The sequence below is a fragment of the Arabidopsis lyrata genome (genome assembly GCF_000004255.2).
Source record: "Arabidopsis lyrata subsp. lyrata unplaced genomic scaffold ARALYscaffold_3, whole genome shotgun sequence".
Lineage (NCBI taxonomy): Eukaryota > Viridiplantae > Streptophyta > Magnoliopsida > Brassicales > Brassicaceae > Arabidopsis > Arabidopsis lyrata.
This window is the reverse complement of record NW_003302553.1, coordinates 284,686-311,724: the sequence shown is the minus strand read 5'-3', so window position 1 is coordinate 311,724 and position 27,039 is coordinate 284,686. Positions and strand designations below refer to the sequence as shown.

The 27,039-nt window shown below is 32.2% G+C and overlaps 11 protein-coding genes and 1 pseudogene across 13 annotated transcripts; 1 reads left to right on the top strand and 11 right to left on the bottom strand.

Moving 5' to 3' along the window:
• Positions 1-286: 286 nt before the first annotated feature.
• Positions 287-784, bottom strand: LOC110229842. Its single transcript, XM_021030862.1, has one exon. The coding sequence runs from the start codon at positions 683-685 to the stop codon at positions 356-358; it is 330 nt and encodes a 109-aa protein (XP_020886521.1). The 5' UTR covers positions 686-784; the 3' UTR covers positions 287-355.
• A 1,890-nt stretch (positions 785-2,674) lies between these two features.
• Positions 2,675-3,053, bottom strand: LOC110229792. The gene has a single exon (XM_021030667.1). The coding sequence runs from the start codon at positions 3,005-3,007 to the stop codon at positions 2,693-2,695; it is 315 nt and encodes a 104-aa protein (XP_020886326.1). The 5' UTR covers positions 3,008-3,053; the 3' UTR covers positions 2,675-2,692.
• Positions 3,054-3,509: 456 nt separating this feature from the next.
• Positions 3,510-4,335, bottom strand: LOC110230495. The gene has a single exon (XM_021033696.1). The coding sequence runs from the start codon at positions 4,261-4,263 to the stop codon at positions 3,946-3,948; it is 318 nt and encodes a 105-aa protein (XP_020889355.1). The 5' UTR covers positions 4,264-4,335; the 3' UTR covers positions 3,510-3,945.
• A 245-nt stretch (positions 4,336-4,580) lies between these two features.
• On the bottom strand, positions 4,581-5,331 carry LOC110229664. Its single transcript, XM_021030294.1, has one exon. The coding sequence runs from the start codon at positions 5,110-5,112 to the stop codon at positions 4,795-4,797; it is 318 nt and encodes a 105-aa protein (XP_020885953.1). The 5' UTR covers positions 5,113-5,331; the 3' UTR covers positions 4,581-4,794.
• A 485-nt stretch (positions 5,332-5,816) lies between these two features.
• Positions 5,817-6,190, bottom strand: LOC110229816 (annotated as a pseudogene).
• Positions 6,191-6,545: 355 nt separating this feature from the next.
• LOC110230503 lies at positions 6,546-7,016 on the bottom strand. Its single transcript, XM_021033731.1, has one exon. It carries the CDS (start codon positions 6,891-6,893, stop codon positions 6,585-6,587), a length of 309 nt encoding a protein of 102 aa, XP_020889390.1. The 5' UTR covers positions 6,894-7,016; the 3' UTR covers positions 6,546-6,584.
• A 249-nt stretch (positions 7,017-7,265) lies between these two features.
• On the bottom strand, positions 7,266-7,804 carry LOC110229715. The gene has a single exon (XM_021030445.1). It carries the CDS (start codon positions 7,631-7,633, stop codon positions 7,325-7,327), a length of 309 nt encoding a protein of 102 aa, XP_020886104.1. The 5' UTR covers positions 7,634-7,804; the 3' UTR covers positions 7,266-7,324.
• Positions 7,805-8,598: 794 nt separating this feature from the next.
• On the bottom strand, positions 8,599-9,278 carry LOC110229663. The gene has a single exon (XM_021030284.1). It carries the CDS (start codon positions 8,974-8,976, stop codon positions 8,668-8,670), a length of 309 nt encoding a protein of 102 aa, XP_020885943.1. The 5' UTR covers positions 8,977-9,278; the 3' UTR covers positions 8,599-8,667.
• A 394-nt stretch (positions 9,279-9,672) lies between these two features.
• LOC110229668 (E2F transcription factor-like E2FF) lies at positions 9,673-12,191 on the bottom strand. The gene is made up of 11 exons (XM_021030309.1): positions 11,974-12,191; positions 11,804-11,871; positions 11,604-11,656; positions 11,441-11,518; positions 11,296-11,349; positions 11,129-11,207; positions 10,889-10,956; positions 10,708-10,780; positions 10,559-10,620; positions 10,102-10,465; positions 9,673-9,971 (listed from the first exon to the last, which is right to left on the bottom strand). Exons 1-11 carry the CDS (start codon positions 12,066-12,068, stop codon positions 9,898-9,900), a joined length of 1,068 nt encoding a protein of 355 aa, XP_020885968.1. The 5' UTR covers positions 12,069-12,191; the 3' UTR covers positions 9,673-9,897.
• Positions 12,192-13,523: 1,332 nt separating this feature from the next.
• Positions 13,524-15,197, bottom strand: LOC110230232 (protein transport protein SEC13 homolog A). Its single transcript, XM_021032393.1, has 2 exons — positions 15,067-15,197; positions 13,524-14,638 (listed from the first exon to the last, which is right to left on the bottom strand). The coding sequence occupies exon 2, from the start codon at positions 14,614-14,616 to the stop codon at positions 13,708-13,710; it is 909 nt and encodes a 302-aa protein (XP_020888052.1). The 5' UTR covers positions 14,617-14,638; positions 15,067-15,197; the 3' UTR covers positions 13,524-13,707.
• Positions 15,198-19,910: 4,713 nt separating this feature from the next.
• LOC110229972 (protein NRT1/ PTR FAMILY 5.9) lies at positions 19,911-25,880 on the top strand. Of its 2 annotated transcripts, XM_021031306.1 has the most exons (5): positions 19,911-20,094; positions 23,192-23,275; positions 23,384-23,601; positions 24,176-24,711; positions 24,795-25,880. In XM_021031306.1, exons 2-5 carry the CDS (start codon positions 23,221-23,223, stop codon positions 25,675-25,677), a joined length of 1,692 nt encoding a protein of 563 aa, XP_020886965.1. In that variant the 5' UTR covers positions 19,911-20,094; positions 23,192-23,220; the 3' UTR covers positions 25,678-25,880. The 2 variants fall into 2 exon arrangements, with proteins under 2 accessions (XP_020886965.1, XP_020886964.1); XM_021031305.1 differs by lacking the exon at positions 19,911-20,094 and having other exon boundaries at positions 22,975-23,275.
• LOC110229975 lies at positions 25,524-27,031 on the bottom strand. 2 transcript variants are annotated; one of them, XM_021031309.1, is made up of 2 exons: positions 25,993-27,031; positions 25,524-25,614 (listed from the first exon to the last, which is right to left on the bottom strand). In XM_021031309.1, exon 1 carries the CDS (start codon positions 26,958-26,960, stop codon positions 25,995-25,997), a length of 966 nt encoding a protein of 321 aa, XP_020886968.1. In that variant the 5' UTR covers positions 26,961-27,031; the 3' UTR covers positions 25,524-25,614; positions 25,993-25,994. The 2 variants fall into 2 exon arrangements, with proteins under 2 accessions (XP_020886968.1, XP_020886967.1); XM_021031308.1 differs by having other exon boundaries at positions 25,581-25,669.
• Between the last annotated feature and the right edge of the window lie 8 nt (positions 27,032-27,039).

Below are 27,039 nucleotides of genomic sequence, written 5' to 3'. Positions count from 1 at the left end.
AATTAGGTTTCACTTTGATTATTAGGAAAGCCAAAGAATATGTGTTGAAAATCCCTGCATCCGATATATGGATGTTTCATACATTCAACAATGATGATTTTTTATCATCTCATAATCGATGGAATAATACTTATACGTAGTTGTTTTCAACGCATTGAAACACTCCTTAGTGAGGCCGTCGAAATTTGTCTTTAAGACAAGACTTCAAAACAAACGGAGGAGTACTATGAAACATTCAATGAGGCATATATGATTGTTTGCGATTTGTGAAATGTTAAGACTTTCGTATCAGAATATCTGATTCATTTTTATTTTATCATTAAAAATACATAGTACAAATAAGAATCCCCTTTCGTTACATGATTTTTGTTTCATTGAACCTTCGAGAACAAAAGTCTTTGAAGATAAAAGTATTGTAACTTTCGTCGGGAGCTACAACCAAAAGGCAGTGAGGAAGTATATTCACTGCATTGCAACAGTCTCTTGATAGCAATCTGATATTTTTATCCGAAGCTAACGCTAATTTCAACGCATCGAAACATCCACTCACGTTTACTATCGGTGCTATCTGTTCACTTGAACATATCCACGATTTGATCTTCATCTGAGCTTCGGATGGTCGGAAAATCAAAGCTGAAACCACAATTAGTACGAAGAACTTCATTTTGATTTGCTTTGTTTTCATTTTCTCTGTTTTTGTTTTACAATAGAAGACTGAAAAAGATTATGGTTTATAGAGTTGTGTAGTTGTAGAGAAGTGACGTGAAGCTTTTTTTATGTGTGGAATTTATTCTAAGGATTTCCTTCTATTTTTGACAAAAAACAAAAAAAAAAAAAAGGATTTCCTTCTATAAGAAGATTGACCCAAGCAAATACTTATTTATGGAAAAGTAACTTTTATATGCTTTAAAGTTTAAACATAATTAGTTTGACCAATAGAGTTTTTAGTTTTGTTGGACTCAAATTTTTATTGGTGATTCTTAGTTATCAAAAAAAAAAATATTTTCCTATATTTATTGTTTTTGTTAAAAAAAAGATAATCTATGAGGGGTCATATATGTTGAATATGAACAATTCTTGGGTTCAGCCCTAGGGGTGAACCCAATTCATTCACCTCCTCTTTAATAACCAATCAAAATTTGCCATGTCATCTAATTTAAAAAATTAAAATAATTAATATTATCAAAATGAAAAAAAATTAAATTAAATCATTAAAACCCAAAACTGAAATAATTTTGCTAATCATACGAGAGATTGTGGCATTGATGTTAGAAGTTCTACTTGTATAATTATTTGTATGCTACTTATAAGAGAAACTGATTATAAGAGAACGGCGAGCTATTCCCTTTACTTGTTCGAGAAAAGACTGATCGTTTCTGACCCCAAAGCTTCCATGAGAAAACATATAATCCCATTTCCCAAACCATGGTCGACCATATGCAACACCATGGAGAAGCCTCAGATTCATCGCTCCCTTCTTCGATGTATCATCCAAAGAAATCTTCCTGCAGCCAAAGACATAATCAATGATTAACAACTTCATAAACACTACTCAGTACTCAATCAACTCACTTTACATTATTCACTCTGGTTATAATCGGTTTGTGCATTTTAAAACATTTTCAAATCCATATAGATTTGCTTCATTTTAATATAGATTTCCATTTGAATTTTGTATATGTAACTAGATTTTGTTGCAATCCATAGTTTTGTGTAAAAACACGAAATTGGCTTCAATAAAAATACTGAAGTTCAATCTTAGTTTACCCAAGAAACAAAAAAAAAAAAACCAAAGGGTTATGTGATTCATGGTCGATGTGGGACATCAATGTCATAGTCACTCCTATAATTAGCAAAAATCTATTCATGCGTCCCAACTCATTGTGAGCTTCAATTCTAAACATCAACGCCACAATTTCTCTTATAACTAGCATACAAATAATTATACTAGTAGAACTTCTAACATCAATGCCACAATCTCTCGTATGATTAGCAAAATTAATTCAGTTTTGAATTCTTAATGATTTAATTTAATTCTTTTGTTTAAATAATATTAGTTGTTTTAATTTTTTAAATTAGATGACATGGCAAATTTTGATTGGTTATTAAAGAGGGGGTGAATGAATTGGGTTCACCCCTAGGGGTGAACCCAAGAATTGTTCGTTGAATATTGAGGTCGAGATAGTGATTAAGCAGTAACCACATTTTTTTGGTGAAATAAGAACAACAAAATAATTAGACAGACAGCGAGATCATATTTCGGATTAATTAAGTTGGAAATAAAAGCTGAAAGAAAATCACTAAACCTAACCCTAATGTATTGAACAATGAATACGTACCCTAGCATCCTATATGGATGTTCATACATTCAACAATGGGATTATTTACCATATCATAATTGATCGTAAGGATACACATAACACAGTAATCAATGGAATCTCTAAATACTTGGTTGCTGTCCACGCATTGAAACATTCCTTAGTGAGGCCGTCGAAATTTGTCTTTAAGATAAGACTTCAAACAAACGAAAGACCATGAACGAAATTAAACATGAAATTAATATATATATATATATATATATATATATATATATATGATTGTTTGCGATTTGAGAAATGTTTTAAGATTTTCATATCAGAATTAAAAAGTAAATCTGATTCATTTTTATTTTATCATTAAAAATACAGAGAAATCATAAAATTGATTCATTGAACTTTTCGAAACAAATGCCTTTGAAGATATAAGTATTGTAAGCTCTATCGGGATATACAAGCAAAAGGCAATCATCAAGTGTTTTCACTGCTCTGCAACAGACTCTTGTTAGCAATCTGGTATCTCTATCCGCCGCTAATCTCACCGCATTGAAACATCCAGCCACGTTTACTATCGGCATCGTCTGTTTACTTGTACATATGCTCGTTTTTATCTGAGCTTCGGACGGTCGGAAAATAAAAGCTGCAACTACAATTAATAAAAAGAACATCATTTTGATTTGCTTTGGTTTCATTTTCTCTGTTTTTGTTTTACAACAGAAGACGGAAAATGTATGGTTTATAGACAAATGACAAAAGTTTTTTTACTGTGTGTGGAATGTATTCTAAGGATTTCCTTCTATAAGAAGAGTGAGTAAAGAAAGACCACGTACTAAATTAAATATATACATGATTTGAGAAGTTTTGACCTAAGCACAAAAAGTAACTTATATTTAGTTTGACCATTGGAATTTTAGTTATGTTGGATTCAACAAATATATCAAGGTTTATACTGGATATAAATAAAAGGATTTAACGGATATAACATCTATCTATGTATCGAAGACTTAAAATTATCTAACGATGGAGATCCTTTTTTCCTTGATATTATTTTTTTTTTTTTTTTTGCATAGTTTACAACTTTTACATATGAAACATGATGATACTAATACCAAGTCAAAAGATACTGACATGCACAGGTATAATTTTAATTCGTGGGTTTTTTTTAATGCATATATTAGGATATTCGTATACAGATAATGCGATTCTATCAAAGAAATAATATGTTAGCTTTTTTTACTGTACAATTTTCTTCTCTCCTCGACATTCAAATTTTAGAGTTATGCAAATTCTTAAATGTAGTGTGTATATGTGTGTACTCACTCTTGAGGAGATTTGGGAAAGCCCTTGAAAATGCCTTGGTTAATAGATTTATAAGCCCAAAGGAAAAATTATTCTTCATCAACTTCAAATTATTTTATTGGTGATTAAGCAGTAACAACAGCATTTTTGTTTTTGGTGATTTAAGAACAACAAAATAATTAGAGAGACAGAGTCAGAGACATATATGATTGTTTGCAATTTGTGAATTCTGTTAAGATTTTCGTGCCAGAATTAAAAAGTAAATCTGATTTATTTTTATTTTATCATCAAAAACACATAGAAATTATAGTACAAATAATAATCCCCTTGGTTACATGATTTTTGTTTCATTGAACTTAAGAATACAAAAGTTTTTGAAGATATAAGTATTGTAAGCTCTGTGGGGATATACAACCAAAAGGCAGTCATCGAGTGTTTTCACTGCTTTGCAACAGTCTCTTGATAGCCATCTGAAATCTAGATCTGCCGCTAATCTCAACGCATCGAAACATCCATCCACTTTTACTATCGGCGCTGTTTGTTCACTTGTACATACGCTCGTTTTTAGTTGTGCTTCGGATGGTCGGAAAGTCAAAGCTGAAACTACAATTAATAAGAAGAACATCATTTTGATTTGCTTTGTTTTCATTTTCTCTGTTTTTGTTTGACAATAGAAGACGGAAATTTTATGGTTTGTGTAGTTATAGAGAAATGACGTGAAGCTTTTTTTATGTGTGGAATTTATTCTAAGGATTTCCTTCTATAAGAAGATTGACTAAAGAAAGACACGTAATAAATTAAAAGGATTTTGACAAGTTTTACCCAATCACATACTCATTTATGAAAAAGTAACTTATTTATACTTTAAACATAATTAGTTTGACCAATGGAGTTTTTAGTTTTGTTGGATTCAACAAACATATCGAAGATTTATACTGGAAATAAAATTATCTAACGATCAAGATCCCTTTTTCCTTGATTCATCTTTTTGCATAGTTTACAACTTTACATATGAAACATGATACTTATACCAAGTCAAAAGATATTGACACCCGTAAGATTTAAATTTCGTGGATTTTTTTTTAATCAAATCATAGATGATTGTTTACGATTTTCTTACCAGTATTTAGAAGTAACTTTTGATTCATTTTCAATTCTATCATTAGAAAATACACCAAAGTTATAAAATTGATCCAGGGAACTTTCTAATACAAATGCTTTTCAAGATATTAGTATTTAAAGCTTTGGTAGGAAAGACAAGCAATAAGCAATCAGGAAGTCTTTTCACTGCTTCGCAACAGTCTCTTGATAGCCATCTGATATCCTCATCCGCCGCTAATCTCACCGCATCAAAACATCCTGGTTCATTAGCTATCGGTGTTGTCTGATTATTCGAGCATAATAGGTTTGGATCTAGACGCGCTTCTGATGGTCGGAAAATCAATGTTGACACTAGGGTTAACAAGAACAACGTCACTTTGGTTTGTTTTAGTTTCATTTTTGTCAAGATTCCACAAATAATGACTTTGTAGGTTTGGATCGTGTAGAACTGAGATCATTGTTTTGGTAAATAAATAGAAAAGAATTTGTATTATTTAGATGTTGTGTATGGAATTTTCTTATACATAGAAAGATAGGTGAAGAAAGTTTGACTAAAAGATAGAGAAGAGAACAGGAAAGTTTGTTTATTTGTTTGACCCATATATATGCATATATATTAGGATATTCACAATCAATTTGTATATAAATTATGCTATCAAAGAAATAATATATATATTAGCTTTTTTACAGTACAAATTTTCTTCTCTCCTCAAATTTTTAGAGTAATAATGCAAAGTCTGTGAGTTTTTCCAATATATTGCAAATTGAGTCTTTCGACTTGTCTCTAGTACTATGGATTAGATATTCAATTTTTCATAGATAGCTAAATTTCGTTTTATATGGTTGGCTACTTTTTGGATTAAAATTCCAAAACACGAGGATTATATATATAGCCTTTAGGACCGAAGAAATAAAGATGATGATATGAGATCTCAAACAAAGTGAAGGACCATGAAACATTCAGTGAGACAAAGTAAGAGTTAACGTTCAAGATGTTCTTATAAATGAAACTTCCAATGAGACAAAGTACAAAAATTAAAGAATAAATTTGTATTCATCTTATTATTGGTAAAAACTTAATAGAGAAAGAAAATGATAAAACTAATGACGTAATGGAGGAAACATGCCATTACAAATGCTTTTGAAGATATGAATAGGGTTTTGTCAGGATTAACAAGCCAGTAGCACGTATCAGGAAGTGTTCTCACTGCCGTGCAACAAACTTTTGTTACCCATCGGAAATCTGCGTCGCCTGCCGCTTTTCTCAACGCATCGAAACATCCAGGCACGTTATCTATCCCTGTTGTCGGACAGAGGTTCGGATTCCGAGCTTCCGTGGTTGGAACATCAATGTTGGGATTAGTAGTGCTAACAAGAAAAACATCACTTTGGTTTGTTGTAGTTTCATTTTTGAGAATATTATTTTTCTTAGTTGCTTTTTGTGGGTTTGGATTGTGTAGAGATGATAAGACATTGTATCGTATATAAAAGAAAATAATTTAGGATACTTTGGAATGTAATCTTATATAATAAAGTTTGACTTGAAAGATCGGGAAATTTTATTTTTTTTTGGTTTGACCCATATAAATATAATTATTAAGAGAATCCACAATCAATAAATATGTGATGGTTTTAAGGAAATTACATATTACCGTCTGAGATACCACCAATATTAATTTAGGTATATCACGAAATGATTCTGGATATAGAAAGATTACTAATCGCAAGTGAAAATAAAGGATATGTATAGTTTGAATGACATAAGAAAATTTAAACGTATTTTTTAGCGTATCATTGAAAGATAGAGACTAATGACGTAATGGAGGAAACTTGCCAATACAAATGCCTTTGAAGATATAAAGATAGAGACTAATGACGTAATGGAGGAAACTTGCCATTACAAATGCTTTTGAAGATATTAATAGGGAAAGCTCTGCCAGGATAAACAAGCAAGTAGCAATAATCAGGAAGTGTTCTCACTGCCGTGCAACAATCTTTATTTAGCCATCGGAAATCTGCGTCGCCTGCCGCTAATCTCAACGCATCGAAACATCCAGGCTGGTTATCTATCGCTGCTGTCGGACAGAGGGGCGTATCCTTAGCTCCCGATGGTTGGAACATCAATGTTGAGATTAGTGCTAACAAGAAAAACATCACTTTGGTTTGTTGTGGTTTCATTTTTGAGAATATTATTTTTTTAGTTGTTTTTGTGGGTTTGAATGGTGTAGAGATGATAAGACATTGTATCGTATATAAATAGAAAAGGATTTATGATTTTATGGAATGTAATCTCATATAATAAAGTTTGATTGGAAAGATTGGGAAATTATATATTTTTTGTTTGACCCATATCAAATATAATTATTAAGAGAATCCGCAATCAATTTGTGTATATAATAAATATGTGATGATTTTAAGGAAATTATATATTACCGTCTGAGATATCACCAATATGTAGATATATCAAGAAATGATTCTGGATATAGAAAGATTACGAATCGCAAGTGAAAATTAAGGATATGTATAGTTTGAATGACGTAAGAAAATTTAAACGTACTATTTTTCTTTTTATGGTATCATTGAAAGATAGAGAAAATTCATAAATTTGGTTATGCAGGTGCAGGGACCGTATTACTACAAATTACTCTGAAGACACTAATTGGTAAAGCAAAGTCACCCTTAAGTGTCAAGACGCAAGTATCAGGAAGTGTTGCGAATACTGCTCTGCAACAGTCTACTGATAGCCATCTATAATCTCTTCCCGCAGCTAATCTCAACGCATCGTAACATCCTGGTACTCTGCTTATCCTGGTTGTCAAACAATAGACGTCCCGCGGAGCTGCTTCCGATGGTCGGAGAATCAATGCCAAGATTAGGGCTGACAAGAAAAACATCACTTTGGTTTGTTTTAGTTTCATTTTTTTTTTCTTGAAAAGTTTAAACAAGAATTGATTTCGTGGGTTCAAATTGTATGGATCTGAGATCTTTTGTTTCGGCGAATAAATAATAAAAAGTTTGTAATGTATTAGAGATACGTAAAGAAAGTTTGACTATAAAAATTAATTTGGAAATTTCATATATTATATAGTTTGACCCATACATATATATATGCATATCAATTCAATTGATATATAGTCAATTCAATTGATATATAGTCAATTCAATTGATATATAGTCAATTTCTTTTGCATATATATATAGGAAAATCATTGAATATGAAGACTTAAGAAATCCATAAAGTATAGATATCATCTCCAATTTGAATAATAAGATCATAACGAAATAAAATAAATCATTCTTCTATAATGCATACTATTTGCGGGAGAAATACTTAATTTTATCACTTTTCAGTTTTGGTAGACAAGATTACGTTCGGAGCCAGTATAAGTAATATCACAAGATAATGAATGGAAAACTTATTTTACTTCTTCTTTTAAACGATCCTTTACTTGTGACAAAAGGTACAAAGTCAACAAGCAGATGTCTAGTAATTAACTGATACTTGATATAGAAGATAGTCGAAGTTCTAAATTATGTTGTGATTTTTTTTTTCATGGTTCGTCTTGGATTATATGATTTAATTCGTTGATTTCTGTTAAGTAAACAAGCGTTAACGTGACTTTTCAGCGGAATATGGCAAAATAACAATTTAATTGTAATCTTTTGCATATTTTTTTTAAATGGGTATATTTCTTTTTATGAATCAAAATTGAAAATATATTCCCAATAAGTGAGGACTGAGGAATATTAACATCTAAGATGATAGGCCTTTTTAGACAAAACGAACACGATGAAAATGAGACTTCAGACAAAGTCGAAGGACGATGAAACATTGAATGAGCGAGTGCAAGTGAAAAAAGATATTTATAGTTTGAATGAGGTAAGAAAATTCAAAAGTATTATTTCATTTTTTATTTTATAATTGAAAGATACACAAAAATCATGAAGTTGGTCATAGAGCTGGAGGTTTAACAGCATCACAAATATTTCTGAAGGAAGTCATTGGTAAAGCAAGTTCAGAAGTAAGTTGCAAGAAGCAAGTAACAGGAAGCGTTGCGAATACTGCTCTGCAGCATTCTCCTGTTAACAATCTAATATCTCTGTGCACCGCTAATCTCAACGCTTCGTAACATCTTGGCACGCTGTCTATTCTGGTTGTTGAACACAAGACGAACCGCGGAGCTGCTTCCGATGGTCGGAAATTCAATGCCAAGATTAGGACTAACAAGAAACACATCACCTTGGTTTGTTTTAGTTCCATTTTTATTTCTTATTTTTTTTTAGAAGGTTTCAAAAGAATTAGTTGTGTGGGTTGGAATTGTATGTATCTTTGGCTCGCTCGATGTATAAATAGAAAAGAGTTTGTACTGTATTGTGAATTTGTGATACGTGATGAAAGTTTGACTATAAAAAGTAATTTGGAAAGTTCATATAAATATTTTTTGGTAGAAAGTTCATATATTTGTTTGACCCATATATATTTTGGAAATTCACTGAATACCTAATAGTACTGTATGAAGAAATCCATAAAGTGGATATCATCTCCATTTTGAATAATAAGAAATCATTCAATATTAAAAAGAAATAAAATAAATCACTTTTTTTTTTTTCGACAAATCACTTTTCTATAATACATACTATTTGACGGAAAATTAATTAATTTTATCAGTTTTCAGTTTTGGTATACTGAAATTAAATACAGCAGTATATAATTATCAACAACTATTTCTAGGATTTTTTTTTTGAACCAAACTAATCCTAGGATAATGAATGGAAATTCAAATTTTTCTAGATGAAAACTAATATTGTAGTTCTTCTAAGATCGCTTGCATAGTTAATTTGTTGCACAAGGTACAAAAGTCAAAACATGATGATATATAGATTTGGTTTTAAATTTTAAGAACAAAAATTTCTTTTTTTTTACAACTGAAAAGAAATGTAATGATACCAAACCAAATATGGGATTAAACATTTATATTAAGTTAAGGAGAGAATAGGAACTCGAATCAACTATAGAACAAAGTCACTCGGCAAAAATACATGGATTTTTGTTGGGTGTGACTTTTATCAACAATAATACTCTGTATCTTACTATTGATTATGGCAAACAAAGACTAAAGCTATATGTTGGATGAGCTATGTGCTCTCATGTACCCAGAGAAAACATGTGACCTCAGTAATGTTATTTATTCCGATCAACCTCTGCATACCATTTCTTCCATGCCTCCGTGAAATGCCCAAGAAGACCTGTTATTTCTGTTTTTACAACATTTTTCAAAACCAAAACTCAGTTTATGTTTTATATTCAGATATGTTTGCAAAAACAGACCCATCTTATAGAAGCCAAATGGAATCAAGAATGTAACGATTTGAGTGTGGTTGTTACCATGATTGCAATACTGTGGTTGGTAGGTAGAAGCAAGGGCCTCGATCTCTAGTAACCTTCCCTTTCCGACATTGTTGTTGTTCGTCTTAGATGCTCCTGTTGGGGAGAATGGGCCAAACACATATTTGCTTGCAGCTGGTTTCGATTCCTGCTCTGTGTTTTCCTGGTCATATTTCTTATATCCAATTTGCTTGCGGATTGATGAACAGCCTGTTTTGTTTCTCTTTGCTCTCAAGTTTGTGATCTCTGTTCCAAATACCCGCTTCTTCGGTTCATCAGAATTGAATAAGCTTGATCCTTTTTCAGCTATGCTTTTGGACCCCAACCACCTATATGCTGGTTTCCTAGTCACTGGTATATGAGTCTGTAGAGAAAGCATAAAACAAAACTAAAAGATGAAGCATTTGAAATTTCTAAGTTCAGGGTTAATGTATTGGACTAGGAACAAAGCGCTTACCTTCTCGATTAAATTCATCGAGGCAAACACATTTGCAATGTCGTAAAGTCGTCTAACTTTAGCTGTTAATCAATTTCAGAAATTGGGTTGGTTAATGGTACTATATAACAGAGATCAGAAAAGATCTAAAACAGGAAATAGAGATTTACTTCTCATATGGACTGAATCTTGAGAGTCGCTCAGCAAGGCTTTTGCAGCACTATCAAGTGTGATGAGATCATCCTGAAGATAAGGCAGCAGACAGGGTGTGAGTTGTTTTATTAGAGGGATTTGAAAAGTTTGTGTAAGAAGCCAAAGAGAGATAGATAACAAGTCAAATTATTCACTTACATCAGAACAAAGAAACATCTTCACAAAGTTCTGTGAGAGAAGCCAGAGAGATTTTTCCTTCTTTTGGTCTGAAAATGATATTAGTTTGATTTCAAGTTAGCTCCTAAAACAAATGTTATCCTGTAAAATTTTACGCATCAAGTAGCACTTTGGTAATGCAAAATTACTAGAAAAAACATGTTTATTCAGAATCAAGTTCTGGAATGAGTGATTAACAAAGAACTAAAAAGAGAAGATTACCCATTTTAGAGGATGATGAGTTTTCCTGATCATCAGGTGTTAAACTTAAAGGTTCTTCTCTTTCACCATCATTTGAAACCTATTACATTAACGACCAGATGACATCTTCAAAGTTAAGTTCGAAACCACTTAAACAAAAATCAGCAATAAAGAATCTGAATATATACCTTGTCTGATTTGTTGGTACTTGAGTCACCTAACCTCTCTCTCATTCCTTGTTCCTGTAAACAAAACAAAGACAAGTTTGAAAACCATTCTCCTGCATCATCAAAACAAACCCAGAGATTGATTGAACATTCAATTCTCAAGTACCTTGAGTTCATTAAGAGACCGAGGAATTTCTCCAAAACCTTTCCACGAGTATTGATTCTTCCCTCGTCTTGCCACAATCTGAATATACACCACAAAACCTAAAATCAGCTCAAGCTAAACCCAGAAAAAATAAAAAATAGAACAGTGATTTAATCATACATACCCCAATACTCTCCAATATATTGACCACATCATAGATACGCCGCCGTTCAACTCCTGCAACAAAATTTGAGCGTAACCAAAACAGTCACCAGATTATTATTAATTCCCAATTGTTCTTAGTCTATGAATCGAACGAATTCGCTTAGATTTGACCTATCCATCGATTTCAATCTCACAAAATCAGGAGGAAGAAGAATTTACCTAATTGCCCAGCGGCATCGTCGAGCCCAATCAGATCCACATCGTCTCGGTTATACAGTCTCAAGAAACTGAATCGTACATAAGACATAAATTACAAAGTAAAATCCGGTGTGAATCTCGAGAAACCATAAAGTTCGATAGAGAGAGAGAGGGAGAGAGGAGAGGTGTACTTGGAGACGAGAACCCCAAGAGATTTCTCCTTGCGGCTATAAATTTGCAGACCGAGCGATTCCGCATCTTGAGAAACAACAATCGCAGAAGACATTTTCTCGAGAAAATCAGAGAAAGAGGATGATAAATTTCTGAGATTGGGATATTTATTTTCACAGCTTTCGTGTGACTTCTATTCGGAGGAAAAAAAAAAAAAAACCTTTTTGGCAAAAGCGGGGGGATTTTCGAATTATGAAATAGGCGCTTTACTTGTTATCGATAATGACGCAAATACCCTTGATCCACACACTCGAAACGGAGGAGATTCGAGAGGTTAATATTGTAAATCTACGCAGAGCATCAAGCGCCAGCGGCAAAATTTCCTAAATCAAAATTTTAATGAATCAGATTTAGTTGGTTCAAAAATCCACATTAATTTGTATAAATTTATTATATCAAAAAGTAGTAAAAAAAAGAACAAATACTAACATGTAAATTGATTAAACTTGTCAATCTATATATACATTTTTGGAACACTTTTAGCAAATAAATCCTGGGATTGGTCAGTATTTACAAAGAATGTCATTGACATTTATTATTACTTTTACAAATTTAAATAAAAGATATTAACCAAACAATATCTTGTCTAATTTGTTTCTAAAAATCTCTACACAATCTTTCCATATATCTTCAAAAAGTTTTTATAACAAATATTTATATTAACATTTTGCATAGCAATAAAAACACTAATTTATAATAATCAAAATATTCACATAGAAAAATCATATACACATACAGAAAAAAGAACTATATCTATTATCATTTAAGCCGTTGCTTTATTTAAATTAAAAAAACATAAAAACTTGAAATCATATACTTTATATGATAAATTTGAAATATATATTAGTAGTATAAATTTAAAATCGTTCAAAGAACGGTATATCACGGGTGAGATCCTAAAATTATTAGATTTTATAACAATAATAATTTATTTTCTTGGATTTTATAACACTAATAATTTAGCTAACGAGATAATATAGACGGGTTTATATGGAATGACGGGTTTTGGTCGATATTAATAAATAACGGTATATCACGGATGAAATCCTAAAATTAACAATCAAAATACAATTATACAATCTTAAACACAAAACAAAAGAAACAATATTAACAAAACAAATCCAACTTAGATTTAAAAATTTTAGTTATAGAAAAACAGACACACGGTATACTGCAGAGTAAAATATTCAAAATTTTAAAATCCACCATACATCGTTACTTAAAAAAAATGTATGTTTTCGTATCTATACTTCAAAAATTGATAGATAGATATCTACATTTAAAAATACAAATTAATATGATATATCTTTAGTTAATCTTTTAAAAAATAACATTACATTTTTTAAAAAAATATAGCCCCGCGGTATACCGCGGATTAAATTCTAATATATACTAATTTTGGTTATAAACTACACTAAATTTACCAAATGTCCGAATCTCTTAAAAGAGTAAAAAGTGAAAAAAAAAAAAAAAAAAAAAACCATTCCACTAAATAAAAAATCATTATCAGAATTAAAAGTTTCACGAAAATACATTTCCTTTGCAATATTTGTTGTTCTGACCGATTAAAATACATAAAATATATTTTCCTGAGAAACGTATAGAGAGAAACAGGTCCCTAGAAAATGTATACAGAACACACCACATTTGATATTACCACAAAGCAAAAGATAACCAAACAAACAAACAACAATCTATGGCTCAACAACAGTCACTTGTTCCCACTCTCCATCAACAGCCTCTTTCCACACCGTAACGTTATTGTTCCCATCGGAAACAGCCAACAAATTACCCGTCAACGACCACCAGACCCGCCACACCGGTGTTTTGAAATCTTTCAAAACCGTACCTTCCCATTGTTCACCTTCTTTCCCTATGGTCCATATGATCACTTTCCCATCTTCTGAACCACTGGCTATGGTTGACTTTGGGAGACCCAAGTTCGGTGCCCAAGCCACATCACGGACCCAATCCGTGTGCTTGTTAAGAGCCGGAAAACAATCCATTTTCCATGACCCGCTGGAGAACTTCCACACTTTCACGGTGCTATCACACCCGCCGGATGCTAGTTTGTAAACCGGATCGAGCATGCCAGAGCTAACGAGTGCGCCTGGTTCTGTGGCCGGTGCCCATGAGACTGAAGTGACTCCAACCGGGTGTGCTTGGTCTATCTTTGATGTGTCCCAACCGCCATCAGCTCTAGCTGAGAAAACGGATATGTTTCCATCAGATGCTCCGCAAGCTAAGGAGAATCCGAGTTCATGAGGAGCCCAAGCGATAGAGTTGACTGAAACTTTGTGGTCTGTGAAGACATGAGCTTGTGTCCATTGGTTTTGGTTACCTTCTTTCCATAATATGATTTGCCCATCATAGGAACACGAAGCAAGGAATGAACCAAACTTTGGGTGCGCCCAAGCGACTTGCCAGACAGGACCTCGATGACCGGTTAAGGTAGCTAGATGTTGAGATCCACCGCTGTTGCTAACTCCGGTTATCTTAATGGTGCAATCAGATGAGGCAGTTGCTAGTCGCTTTCCATAGTAATCCATGACCACATCATGGACAGTGTCGCTATGACCAGTTTCAATCTTCTGAGGAGGCATGTTTCCTTCCTGAATGCTTTCACTGTTATAATACAAATCAACAAGGAACACAACCATATGAGCATGTTGATCCAGACATTAAACGAAGCAAAGTTTGATTACTAAGCAGATCAACTAACAAATTACCACAGACAAGACATGGTAAGCACACGGATGATTTATACTCAGACCTCAATTTTAAGCGTTTAACCAACACAATCAACATCGCAATGCTTAAATTGGAACTCTTTAATCATCTCAAAACGAGAAATTCGAAATCGTGGATTCTTAGATTGGAACTCTTTAATCATCTCTTCCCACCGATGTAAAATTCCATTTCGTGAGAGTATACATAACCCAAATCGATCTACAGGCGCTGGTAAGAATCTAGCGAATCCTAACGAAATTCACTGGAAGATCAAACTGAAGTAAGATTTCATAAACAACAGAGAAAATAGTTTCGATACGAACCTGGTTGGAATTGGAGTTATCTTCTTCCTTTGAACTCTCCAAAACTCAGATCTGCTACTGCTGCTGCTAGACAGCTAGAGAGAGAGAAATCGAAAGAGGTGAGTTTGTATCCTTATTACCGATTCTACCCCTACTTGTGGAATGACAGTAGTACCCCTAGAGAGTACCGACTCGACTACCAAAATTGTATGAAATTGACCCCCAGACCACTTATTTGTTGGGCCATCGTATATGTTACTGGGCCTTCAATATGGTTTTGTTATATTATTGGGTATGATGGAAATTGAGATCTACAATATGACATTTTTAAATTGAATCCTTATATATCATTGTTGAAATTACTGATGAAACAAAATTGTTTGAAAAGTCTAAACCATTTTTTAATTAGGTATGGTAGAATTTTTTCACATTTTCATCTTATCATCGGAATTGATATTATATTAAAAAAAAACAAACTAGTTTATGTGTATATCGACGCGACATGCATATATTGATGCATTTTCAACATATATAAGTCCAAATTATATATTGATGCATTTTCAACATATACTGTTCTCTATTGATGTTATATAATATGAACTTTATCTGGAGATTGGTGTTATATAGAAAGGTAGCAGAAGATGTTAAAATGTCAGACAAAAACCAAACATTAACATATAATACTAATATAAGAGTCAAAATTATATGGTAAAAAAAAAGTAGTGTAGTTTGGTCATCTTTAATTACTTACTTGGAGTTTATAATGTAGTGTAGATTGGCACCATAAGAATACTCTAATCTTAAAATGTTTGTGAATAACCAAGCATTAACAGATGGGAAAATGTCATTTAAATCATAAGGTTACTATTTTCGTTGGTTTAAAGCATGAATTCTTGATCTGGTGATTTAAATCCTCAATTTATGTAGATATGGTGATTTAAATCCTCAATTTTATGTTGACTTTCAATTTAAGCATGAATTCTCGTTGACTATAATTGAGACTATTTTTAACTAGGTAAACGAAATAATCAGACATGTCATCGCATAGTTTTTGAAGAGGAAGATGAAAATCATGTTGGTGTAGAAGAAAAATTATGTGATGATATCGTCTTATTGATCTGTTTAGCTAGTTAACGATGTACCTCAATTGACTTTGTCAACGAGAATTCATAATTAAATGAAAATCAATATAAATTTAAGGATTTAAATCACCAGGTATAAAGTTCATGCTTTAAACCAACGAAATGGTAAACTCATAATTTAAACGACATTTTTTCCACTAACATATATAAGTCCAAATTATATGGTAAAAAAACTAAGAAAGTTGAGTTACTGTTCTCTATTGATGTTATATAATATGAACTTTATCTGGAGATTGGTGTTATATAGAAAGGTAGCAGAAGATGTTAAAATGTCAGACAAAAACCAAACATTAACATATAATACTAATATAAGGGTCAAAATTATATGGTAAAAAAAAAAAAGTAGTGTAGTTTGGTCATATTTAATTACTTACTTGGAGTTTATAATGTAGTGTAGATTAGCACCATAAGAATATTCTAAATCTTAAAATGTTCGTGAATAACCAAGCATTAACATGTTTTATGTCAAAAAAAAAAAAAAAAAAAAAAAACATGTTTTATGTCAGTTATAATTAACCTTGTACCACCAAATCAATACAGATTTTGTAAGTGTTTAATTTGTCACAGTAATATAAAAATACAAGTTTGTGTAAGCGTTCGTGTTGGTGTTAAGTAGATCGTGTGAAACAAACGTGTGTTCGTTAAGTGCGAGTTTACGTGCGTAGCATGTAGATAAGGATTAGGCACGCAGATATCAGTAAGACAGTAACTACTGGATTTGAAAACCTTTTATGAAAGAAAAAAATAAACCTTTGGATAATTAATATGATTGTGAAAAATTCATGAAATTAACATATACTCCATCCGTTTCAAAATTTAAGATGTTTTGAGAAACTTTCTTGTTTCATAATATAAGATGTTTTCAAGTTTATATATATATTAATTTAATATTTTCTTATTATTTATATTATGCAGTTTCATTAATGATTGTTAAATTTTATAAAAGTGGACATTTCTTAATCTGCATAGTATTAACTAAAACATCTTATATTTTGAAACGGAATGAGTATCGTTCTTCCCCGTATATCCGTAACCAACCTTTTATACATTGATTCAATTTCAAGTCTCCTAATACAAAAGCACGTTTGTTTTTTTATTTTGTTTTTTCGTCGAAATTGAGAATTATATTAATGAGTTTGAAAAATCAAGATACAAAAGCACGTTTGTTTTTTTATACCATCTATATATCAACCAATTGAGTAATCCACTTTTGGATATACGTATACGTTCCGTTGTATTTTATATATTGCTTTTTAGTATAAGAGCCTAATTGCCTAAATATATAGAACGTCCTAAGATTTCTAATAGCAATGATTTTAAAATGCAGTCATAGGTGACTCATTTTTTATTTATGTAGAATTTCGTAATAGCTTAACAGATAGATATATATATATATACCTTACATTTTTAAATATTAATTATTAACGAAATGTGCAGAAGACGTAATAAATCGATCAAGAGTTGGTTGCATTATTATTCACAAAAAAAAAAAAAGAGTAATTGGTTGCATGAGATTAGTAGATTACAAATAACAACTCCGATAAATACACTGATGCAAATTTTAACGAAAAGGACGGTCGCGTCAGGTGTCGATTTTCTTGTAATTTCTTTGATATATATATGTAAAGAAAAAGTATTCATGGATTGATGTTTTTCTGTATATAGTTGAGAATATTTGTTTTACTCTGTCGTCAATAGCAACTCCGCTTAGCAAATATAGATTGACAAATGAAAAATGAATGAAAATATATGTATATATATCTCATGTAGATTGTAGACAGACAGACAGTGTTATCTCTGTTCCCTTTCTCCTTTGTAGACCAAAATGATTTCCGTCTCACTAAACCACCATAGCGTGGGCCGTGGGGTACACAGCACACTACGTATATATTGCAATTCATTTTATTTTGTTTTTGTATGCAAGTATGGTTTAACTTATTTAACGAAAATAAGTAGTATATATATATATAGATAGTTACAACAAAAAAATTGAAAAATATATTTGTCAACATCTACATCATAACTTCATTATTATATATTTTTCTGGTAGTACGTAATCATGTTGTCTACAAACTAGTGATACATAATTTCTCATCAACATTAACGTTCATATATATTCATATTTACTTTACACACGAATGTATTCATATCTTCACCAATATCTTTTGCAATTCACGTGCTCAACAAACGTAAGCATGTGCTGCTCTCAGGTTCTCAACAATGATGAAACCTTTTAGTGTTCAATGTAAATTTTGATACAAAGCTTTTATTTTCTATAAAAAAAAACCTTCTACGTTTAATATTTAACATGCCATTCAACTTATATTCATAGATGTAGTAATTATATTATAAGAGATTAAGAGTGTTCGATCTAAATTATTTAAACCAAACCAGGAAATAGATAAATAAATAATCTTTGACAAAAGAAACCAGAAAATAGAACAAGATTTAATTTAATGAAAATAGTTGTTTTTGGAACAAACTAAATCAGCAATCTTGAAATTGACCGTAATTAATAAATTGTGACAATTTTCTTTTGTCTCTAAATTATGAAATTTAAGTATTTAACAGTTCTGGAGATGTGTCTTTAGTCAAGTAGTTATATCTATTTGACTCCGCTTTCTTTACCGGAGTTCGATTCCACTAAATCGCGTTACCACATGTAGTAAAAATTGGTTATAAATCGGGCTTTGTCGATTCGTCAAATAAAAAATATTTAACAGTTCGATATTATGTTAATTGGACCATATTTGTGGTCAGGATTATTGGACCACGTAAAAAACATTTAACGAATCAATTAAACCATAAAGAAGTTGTCGAAACAATAAAAATAAAAATAAAAATATTTGCTGCCAAGCTCTGAATATCTGGAAATAACGCAGATTAAGAGTATTTTTAATGGGGGTTTCTTAACAAAAGTTTCTTAAATAAAATTAAAGTGTAAATATAGATAAATAATATTTTTTAATTATAGTTATCTTAAATTTGAAGAAATAATTGGACTAAGTTTCTCCAAATTTAAGATACCCATATAATATTTAAATAATATATATTTTATTATTTATTAAAGATCATGTTTAGAAACCCTCAGTAAAGATGGTCTAACTATCCACGTCGAAAACATGTGAGACACGTGGCAATATATATATCAGAGTCAGAGAAGTTTGATGCACGGAAGCTGTTCCTTTTTTAAAATTTGGTGCAAGTCTACGTTATGGCACTCACTACACTTTTCTCCAAAGCCAAAAACTCTAAAGTTGATTTTATCATCCTTTTGCTTTTTTAAAACATTATTGCGATGCAAATATTTCTTATAATCTATAATCCACATGAACATTTAAAAACCATAAAATAATATATTAGAAAATATCCTCGTTTTAATTGGAATTTCATCTTAAGTATGTTAAGACTCTGTATATCATATATATTAGTCTTTTAGAGAACCACTCTCGTAATTATCTCCTACTTTAGTACTTTCCTTGACACGTTTAATTCTTAACACAACAATGCTATTTATAGAGTAATACTTTCAAAGTCAGAAAATAATAGATCTATATCTCTCTTAATTTTTCATATTTCTGTTCAGTACTTTATAGTTTTCTACTTTCGCATTTTCTCCGTACTTTCTGTTTCACCTAATATTTTAGTCTTGATTTTCTTTTTTACTTGCTTTATCTTTTCTTTGTATTTCTTTCTTCGTGATCACTGGAAACAGATCTAATACAACAAATATATAAGCCAAATAAATTGCAAACAATCGATGTATGAAGGAGAAAGAAAACGATTCCTGGTTTGCCAACTCCTTGGATATTGAGGAACATCGGTTTAAGGCCAAACTATAGCGATCGGTGGATATATTTGAATCAAATTAAGATTCGAATAGTGGCTCCCTGAAGAGCAAGTCTCGGTAATACTTTTCCTCTAAACCATTTGATCTCATCTAATTCCTCTCTTAAATCCACACCCTAATGATGGCGGCCATCCACGTTACATAAGTTTGTACTGTATATAGGTGTTTCTTTAACAATTTTTCTAAAAATATTTAAGAAGATCGTTTACATAATTTTGTTTTTGTTTTTTCTTTATAGATTAATCCCATAAAGTCGGTCAATGAAGCAAAAAAAAGTTGTTCAAAAAAAAAATGTACTAAAGTATAACACACTTTTAATTGATTTTTGTTGTTTTCGCGAACACTTTTAATTTAAGGTATCTATGAAATCGTCAGGTAAATTGAATACTAACGTTCCACTATAATCAACAATATATAAAACATCTCTCTTTAATCAGTCTGTAATTCCTTAATTACATAGCCACCCCACAAGAATTATTCGTATGCATCCGTTTTTAGATACTGACGCTTGGCACATATAGAGAACACGTGTATTGTTCAGGTATTCGCTATTCACGAAACGTGCCACATGATACCTACATGACGACATACTTACTTGTATTGTATGTATGTAACTTCTTTGTACATGGTACCTAAGATTGTTTGAATTGAAACCAAAAATCAAAAATTATTTTATCCTAGCTATTTTATCCTAGCTTATGTTTTATATATTAATAATTGCTTTAGTTTTTATGTGCTTTCAATTCAATACTAATTAACACTAACTGGTTTGGTCTATCATTTATATAGTGTAGTACTTTAGAGTTTAGACTATTTGTAAAATTTGATGTGGAATTCTAACAAACCCAAATATAAATTAATTAAATTAAATTATAGACTAAATACTACCACGAAATAAACTCACATCAAACTTTTGATAAACAAATAAAAAATACAAAATGTATATATGGAAAAGAACAAAATGTGATAAAAATATAATAAAGAAAAAAATATATAAAATGACGAATAAAAGAGAATCCAATACGCCAAATATAAATAAAAGGAATATATTACTTTAATTACAGTTATTTATTTTTCATATTGTACAAGGATGAGCTAGCAGATAGAAAAGCTAGAGATGGTCCATTTTAGTGATATATACTGCATGCTTTTGCATGATTTCAACATATTTATAACAATTTCTCTTTCTTGTATTTTTCTTTTGTAAAATACGATAAAACCTCTTTTTCGTTAAAATTAAGGGAGACTCACAAAAATACCTCTTTTTCAATATCTTTTTTTAAAAATGCTCCCTTTGGCTGTCCATTTTTAAAAATACCCCTTTTATGTACAAAATGACTAAATTACCCTTCTTTTAATAAAAGATATTACAAATATATAAGGAAATATAACAAAATTTGGTTCACAAAAACAAAATATTTTTGGCGGGAAAAGTGATCCCACAATTTTTCCCGCCAAAAACACTTGTAAAAACTTGTAAAACCTTTAAAATACCTTGTAAAATTTTCCCGTAAAATTTTTTCCCGCCAAAAAATTTTCCCGCCAAAAATTTTTTTTGCGGGAAAAGTGATTCCGCAATTTTTTTGGCGTTAAATTTTTGGCGGGGAAAATTTACAAGGTATTTTAAAGGTTTTTTACAAGGTATTTATAAGGTTTTACAATGTATTTTAAAAGGTTTTACAACGTATTTATAAGGTATTTATAAGATATTATAAGATTTTACAAGCTATTTTATAAGGTTTTACAAGTTATAAGATTTTACAAGTTTTTTATAAGGTTTTACAAGTTGTAAATACTTTATAAAACCTTATAAGTACCTTGTAAAACCTTTTAAAATACATTGTAAAACTTTACAAAACACTTGTAAATACTCTGTAAAACCTTTAAAATACCTTGTAAATTTTTCCCGCCAAAAATTTTCCCGCCAAAAAAATTTCGCCAAAAAAATTGCGGAATAACTTTTCCCGCAAAAAAATTTTTTTGGCGGGAAAATTTTTTGGCGGGAAAAATTTTTACGAAAAAATTTTACAAGGTATTTTAAAGGTTTTTACAAGTGTTTTGGCGGGAAAATTGGGGGATCACTTTTCCCGCCAAAAAATATTTTGTATTTTGTGGACCTAATTTTGTTTCAAATAAGGGTAAAATGGTCATTAAAAATTAAAAGAGGGCAAACTTAAAAATGGACTCTCAAAGAGGGCATTTTTGAAAAGGGGTATTGAAAAATGGGCATTTTTAACAATTTCTCTAAAATTAAAGATGTTGACCCAAAAAAAGAGGAAGCTAAAGAGATACAATAGACATTAGTGTTTAATTATAAGTAGAACAAATCAGCAAAATTAATACTCCTTCCGTTTGACGAAGAGTGTTATTTTGACACATTTCACATAAATTGAGAAAATATTGAATTATACATATATGCTCCTATTTAATAAGTGATTAATAATTTAAATTCAATGAAAAGTAGCTTTAAGCTGAAGGTAAATCATGAAATTCTGTGTAAAATTCACATTGAAAATGTTGAATAACACTCTTTGTAAAACAAAAATCAAACTCTAAAATGACACTCTTGTGAAACAGAGAGAGTACTCCATATCAGATCTTTTTTATACTTTTCTGTTTTTTTTTTCACTACTTTCCAATACATTATGGGGGGGTTTTTTAGAACATAAAAAAGGATATTTGTGTATAATTTTTTTCACAAAGATTACTATTTTTAAGGAATACAATGAGTATATAACTATATTTTAATTATCTCTACGGAAAATATTTGGTTATATAGTTTTAATTTGATTCGTATAACATTAGAATTTAGAAAACACATCACTCGAAGAAACAGAAGAAGTATGGCAGAAAAAAGGAAGAACTATTTGATTTAATATATATATATATATGTGAGTACACATATCTACCCATATAAGTGTGAAGACAACGATTAGAAATTCCAAATATGGAAATTAATCGCTGCCATTAGTGGAAGTTCTCAAACACCCAAAAGCTAATGATTTTAAACCCTTTTTTTTTTTACTCAAGACGATTTTAAACCTTTATAAATACGAAAATAAATCTCACAAGTCATCAACAATCACCTTAATCTCTACTCTCTTACATACAAATAACCAAATCTCTCTTCTCCTCTACTCTCTCTTACACACAGAGGCAATAAACACATAAAGACAGTTTCTAATGGATTTAGAACAGAAGACAAGAGGACTGAGCAAGTCATGTGCCCTTCTCATAGGTAAATGATTTTCACCTTTTCTTTTTTTGTTTGTTTCAACATTCAGACTTCATTGAAACTAAAAACAGATGTTTCTTTTTCTTACATAATGTTTCTTTGTGTGTATAGTGATTGCGGGAATGGAGAGATATGCATTCAAAGGAGTTGCATCAAACTTAGTGACATATCTAACAGATGTAGTGAAGATGAGTAATTCAAGAGCAGCTAAAACAGTTAATACTTGGGCTGGTTTCACTTCTATGTTGCCTCTCTTCTCTGCTCCTTTGGCTGATACTTATTGGGACAGATTCTTCACTATCCTCGCTTCTTCTTCTGTCTACTTTGTGGTAAGTAGAATCAAGTGTTAAGTAAGTCCTGAAACTCTCCTCCACCGTCAGAAAATAACGGTCAGGCGGTGAGGGAATGTTGTTTTTATTTATCTTATTTTATAATTGGCTTGTTAAAAGAAATTTGATTATATTTTGATATATATAATGTTTTGGTCCTCTAGTAGATGTCTATGTATATATGCTTGTTTAAACAGTAGTTAAGTGATAAACTGATGATGGGTATGTGCAAGAAAAACTGGTATATCTAAGGAAGTTATAAGTTAGGTGTTGGGTCATTTTCCGAGTTAAGGAGTAGATCAAGTAGACTATCTTAAAGAGTCTTTAAGAAATTTGATATTTGGTAACCGTCCGATTAGAATTTTGTTTTACCTCTAATGGTGTTTATAGGGATCCTTCTATAGTTGTGTTGATAATGGAATTTTGATTATAATGTTGATATAGTGCTTATAATGGGTCTTATCGGATCTTATAGGCGAAAAAGCTAGCTTAGTGGAAATTCGAAAATTTTCCTTTGTTTTATATTTTTGTAGTTTTTATCTAATAATATATTATCTCTGTTTTTTCTTTTAAGGGACTAGTGGGATTGACATGGACGGCATTTGCTGGGTCACGTTCAGCTACTAAGACAATCTCTTCTTACTTTCTCTACTCTTCACTATGTCTTGTCTCTATCGGTTTAGGCGTCTTAAACCCTTCGCTTCAAGCCTTTGGTGCAGACCAGCTCGACCACGACCTCAATAAGAATTTCGAGCTTTCCTCGGGTGATCAAAAGGATGCTAAAGCTACCCGAAAGACTCAGTTTTTCCAATGGTGGTACTTTGGCGTATGCACCGGCAGCCTTATGGGTGTCACAGTCATGGCTTATATTCAAGACACTTTTGGTTGGGTACTCGGTTTTGCCATTCCTGGTATCGTAATATCCCTGTCGATTTTGTTGTTCATGTCGGGTTGCGGAATATATGTTTATGCTCCGGGTACCGGTCTGAAGATGAAAACAACTACTACACCTTTAGAGAAGATTCTTAAATTCATTAAAGGGGGAGTAGTGAAGCAGAGAAGCATATATACACTTGCAGATGAGAAAGATTTGGATGCTATGGAGCTTGAGTAAGTTCGGAAAAACCATGATATTTCATGAAACTAATTAGTCTTTTAAGTTTTACTAATGATGACGGTTCTTGTTTATGTAGGCTACAAGAGAGGCCTCTCTGTAAATGTGAGACCGAAGACATTGAGACTCCTTCAACAACCCCCAAAGGATTGGAAGGTGATGAGAGCTCGAAAACGGGTTTCTCTGGAACTGATAATGTTAAGTTAGTGATTCGCCTTTTGCCCATATGGATGATGCTTCTCATGTTTGCGGTTATCTTCCAGCTACCAGCAACCTTTTTCACCAAACAAGGTGTGACTATGAAGCGAAACATTGGGTCCAACTTCAAAATCCCACCTGCAACCCTGCAAAGCACGATCACATTATCCATCATCCTTCTTATGCCATTATACGATAAGATTTTGATACCTATTACCAAGAGAATCAAGAAAAACGGTACAGGAATCTCTGTGATGGAGAGAATGGGAGTCGGAATGTTTCTATCCATCATTGCCATTGTCATTGCGGCAATAGTCGAAAGGAAAAGACTAGCCATAAGCCAAAAGATGAAAACTTTACCTGATTATGATCCAGAAACCGTCCCAATGAGCATCTTCTGGCTGCTGCCTCAGTATATCCTCTTGGGAATCTCAGATATTTTCACAGTCGTTGGGATGCAAGAGTTTTTCTACAGTGAGGTTCCTGTCAGAATGAGAACAATGGGATTTGCTCTCTACACAAGTGTTTTCGGTGTTGGAAGCTTTGTGAGCGCCGCACTGATCTCAATCGTCGAGGCTTACTCGAGCTCAAGAGGTGACCGGCAAAACTGGTTTGCAGATGATATGTCTGAAGCTCGGCTTGACAAATACTACTGGCTGCTTGCTCTTACAAGTACAATAAGCTTTGTGGTCTACATAGTTCTATGCAAGTTTTTCAAGAGTAGCAGTGATCAAGGCGATGAAAAAGAAGGAGCCCCTAAATGAAAGAAGAACAACTTTGATTCCTTTGACACAGTCAACTTAGATAACCGTTTGCCACAAGATTCCACGAATGATCTAACTGTAGTAGTAGCTTTAGAACTAACTAGCAAACCATAAAGAGATAGACAACTGTTCTCCACAAGATTTTTATTCATAAGAAACAATATCTTATAATATCAAATGCAAAAGATTCAACATTATTATTATCTCGTGTGTTTGATTACATAAAATCATTAATCCTCCCATTGACGAACAACATTTCTAAAATGGACAGATACGAAACAAACAAACAACAAAGTCTGAAACTTTGATTTGTACCTTTAATCGTGTGAGCTGATTCCATTGAGACCAGCTTCTTTAGCTACGTTTCTCTGTTCTCGAATCTCGTCTTCTTCATCAGAATCGAGAGTGAAAGTACTTAAATTCTCCATCTCAGCTCCGAGAGGCCGATATTTAGAGTGATCGTCAGGGAGATAACCTTTCTTGTTAGCAACGACAGAGAACAATGCAGTAGCTAAAACTACCATTAGAGCCAAATGACAGTTAAACTGAAGAGTTGCAATAGCTTTTGCTCGGTGATAATCACCGTGTCCTTTGCACTTGATCGTGAAATTGCCTCTGCTCTTCTCGTGAAATGTACAGTTATTAGTGATCAAACCGGTGAAAAACGATATACCCATTTGCAGAAACCATGTTCCTTGAAGAATCAGACCGATCCCACGACCTAGTTTCGCGTATCGATGCGTGGTCGCATCCGATTTCAGCTCAAAAATCGTGGAGAAGACGCAGATGGCAATGGGTACGAGCATGAGATCGTAATAGCGATTCTCGATTCCAGAAACATCTTTCTTTTGCAGGTAGAACATTAAGAACTCCTCGACGAAGCCGAAGAGAAGCACCAAAGTCGTAATCGAAGACGGAAGAGTAACAAAGACAGATTTTTTGGAGTTGACCAGATATGTTAAAATGGCGTACACTAGGAATAGTACTGCCACTGCCAGGATCTGTAACTGGATCATCGACCCGACCCGATCGCGGGAATTGATTGAGCTGAAGAAGGTGAAAATCGAGTTCGCAATAAACAGATACGAAAGCAAAGCTACGGGGATGGAAGATGATCCAACAGATTTTGGCGGCGAAGCTCTAATCTGAGCCATAGGGGAAGATGGATTCGGATCAAGGTTCGATGAGTCCAGTGACTCCCACGCGCCGATTACTGCCAGTGACTCCCACGCGCCGATTACTGCAAATCCACCGCCGGCGACGGCGTAACTCAATATACCCATGACTTCAATTCTCAGAATCTCACAATCTTACAAGATCTCTGCGAATCAGGTTCCGCCATAACAGAATCGATCGACCTTA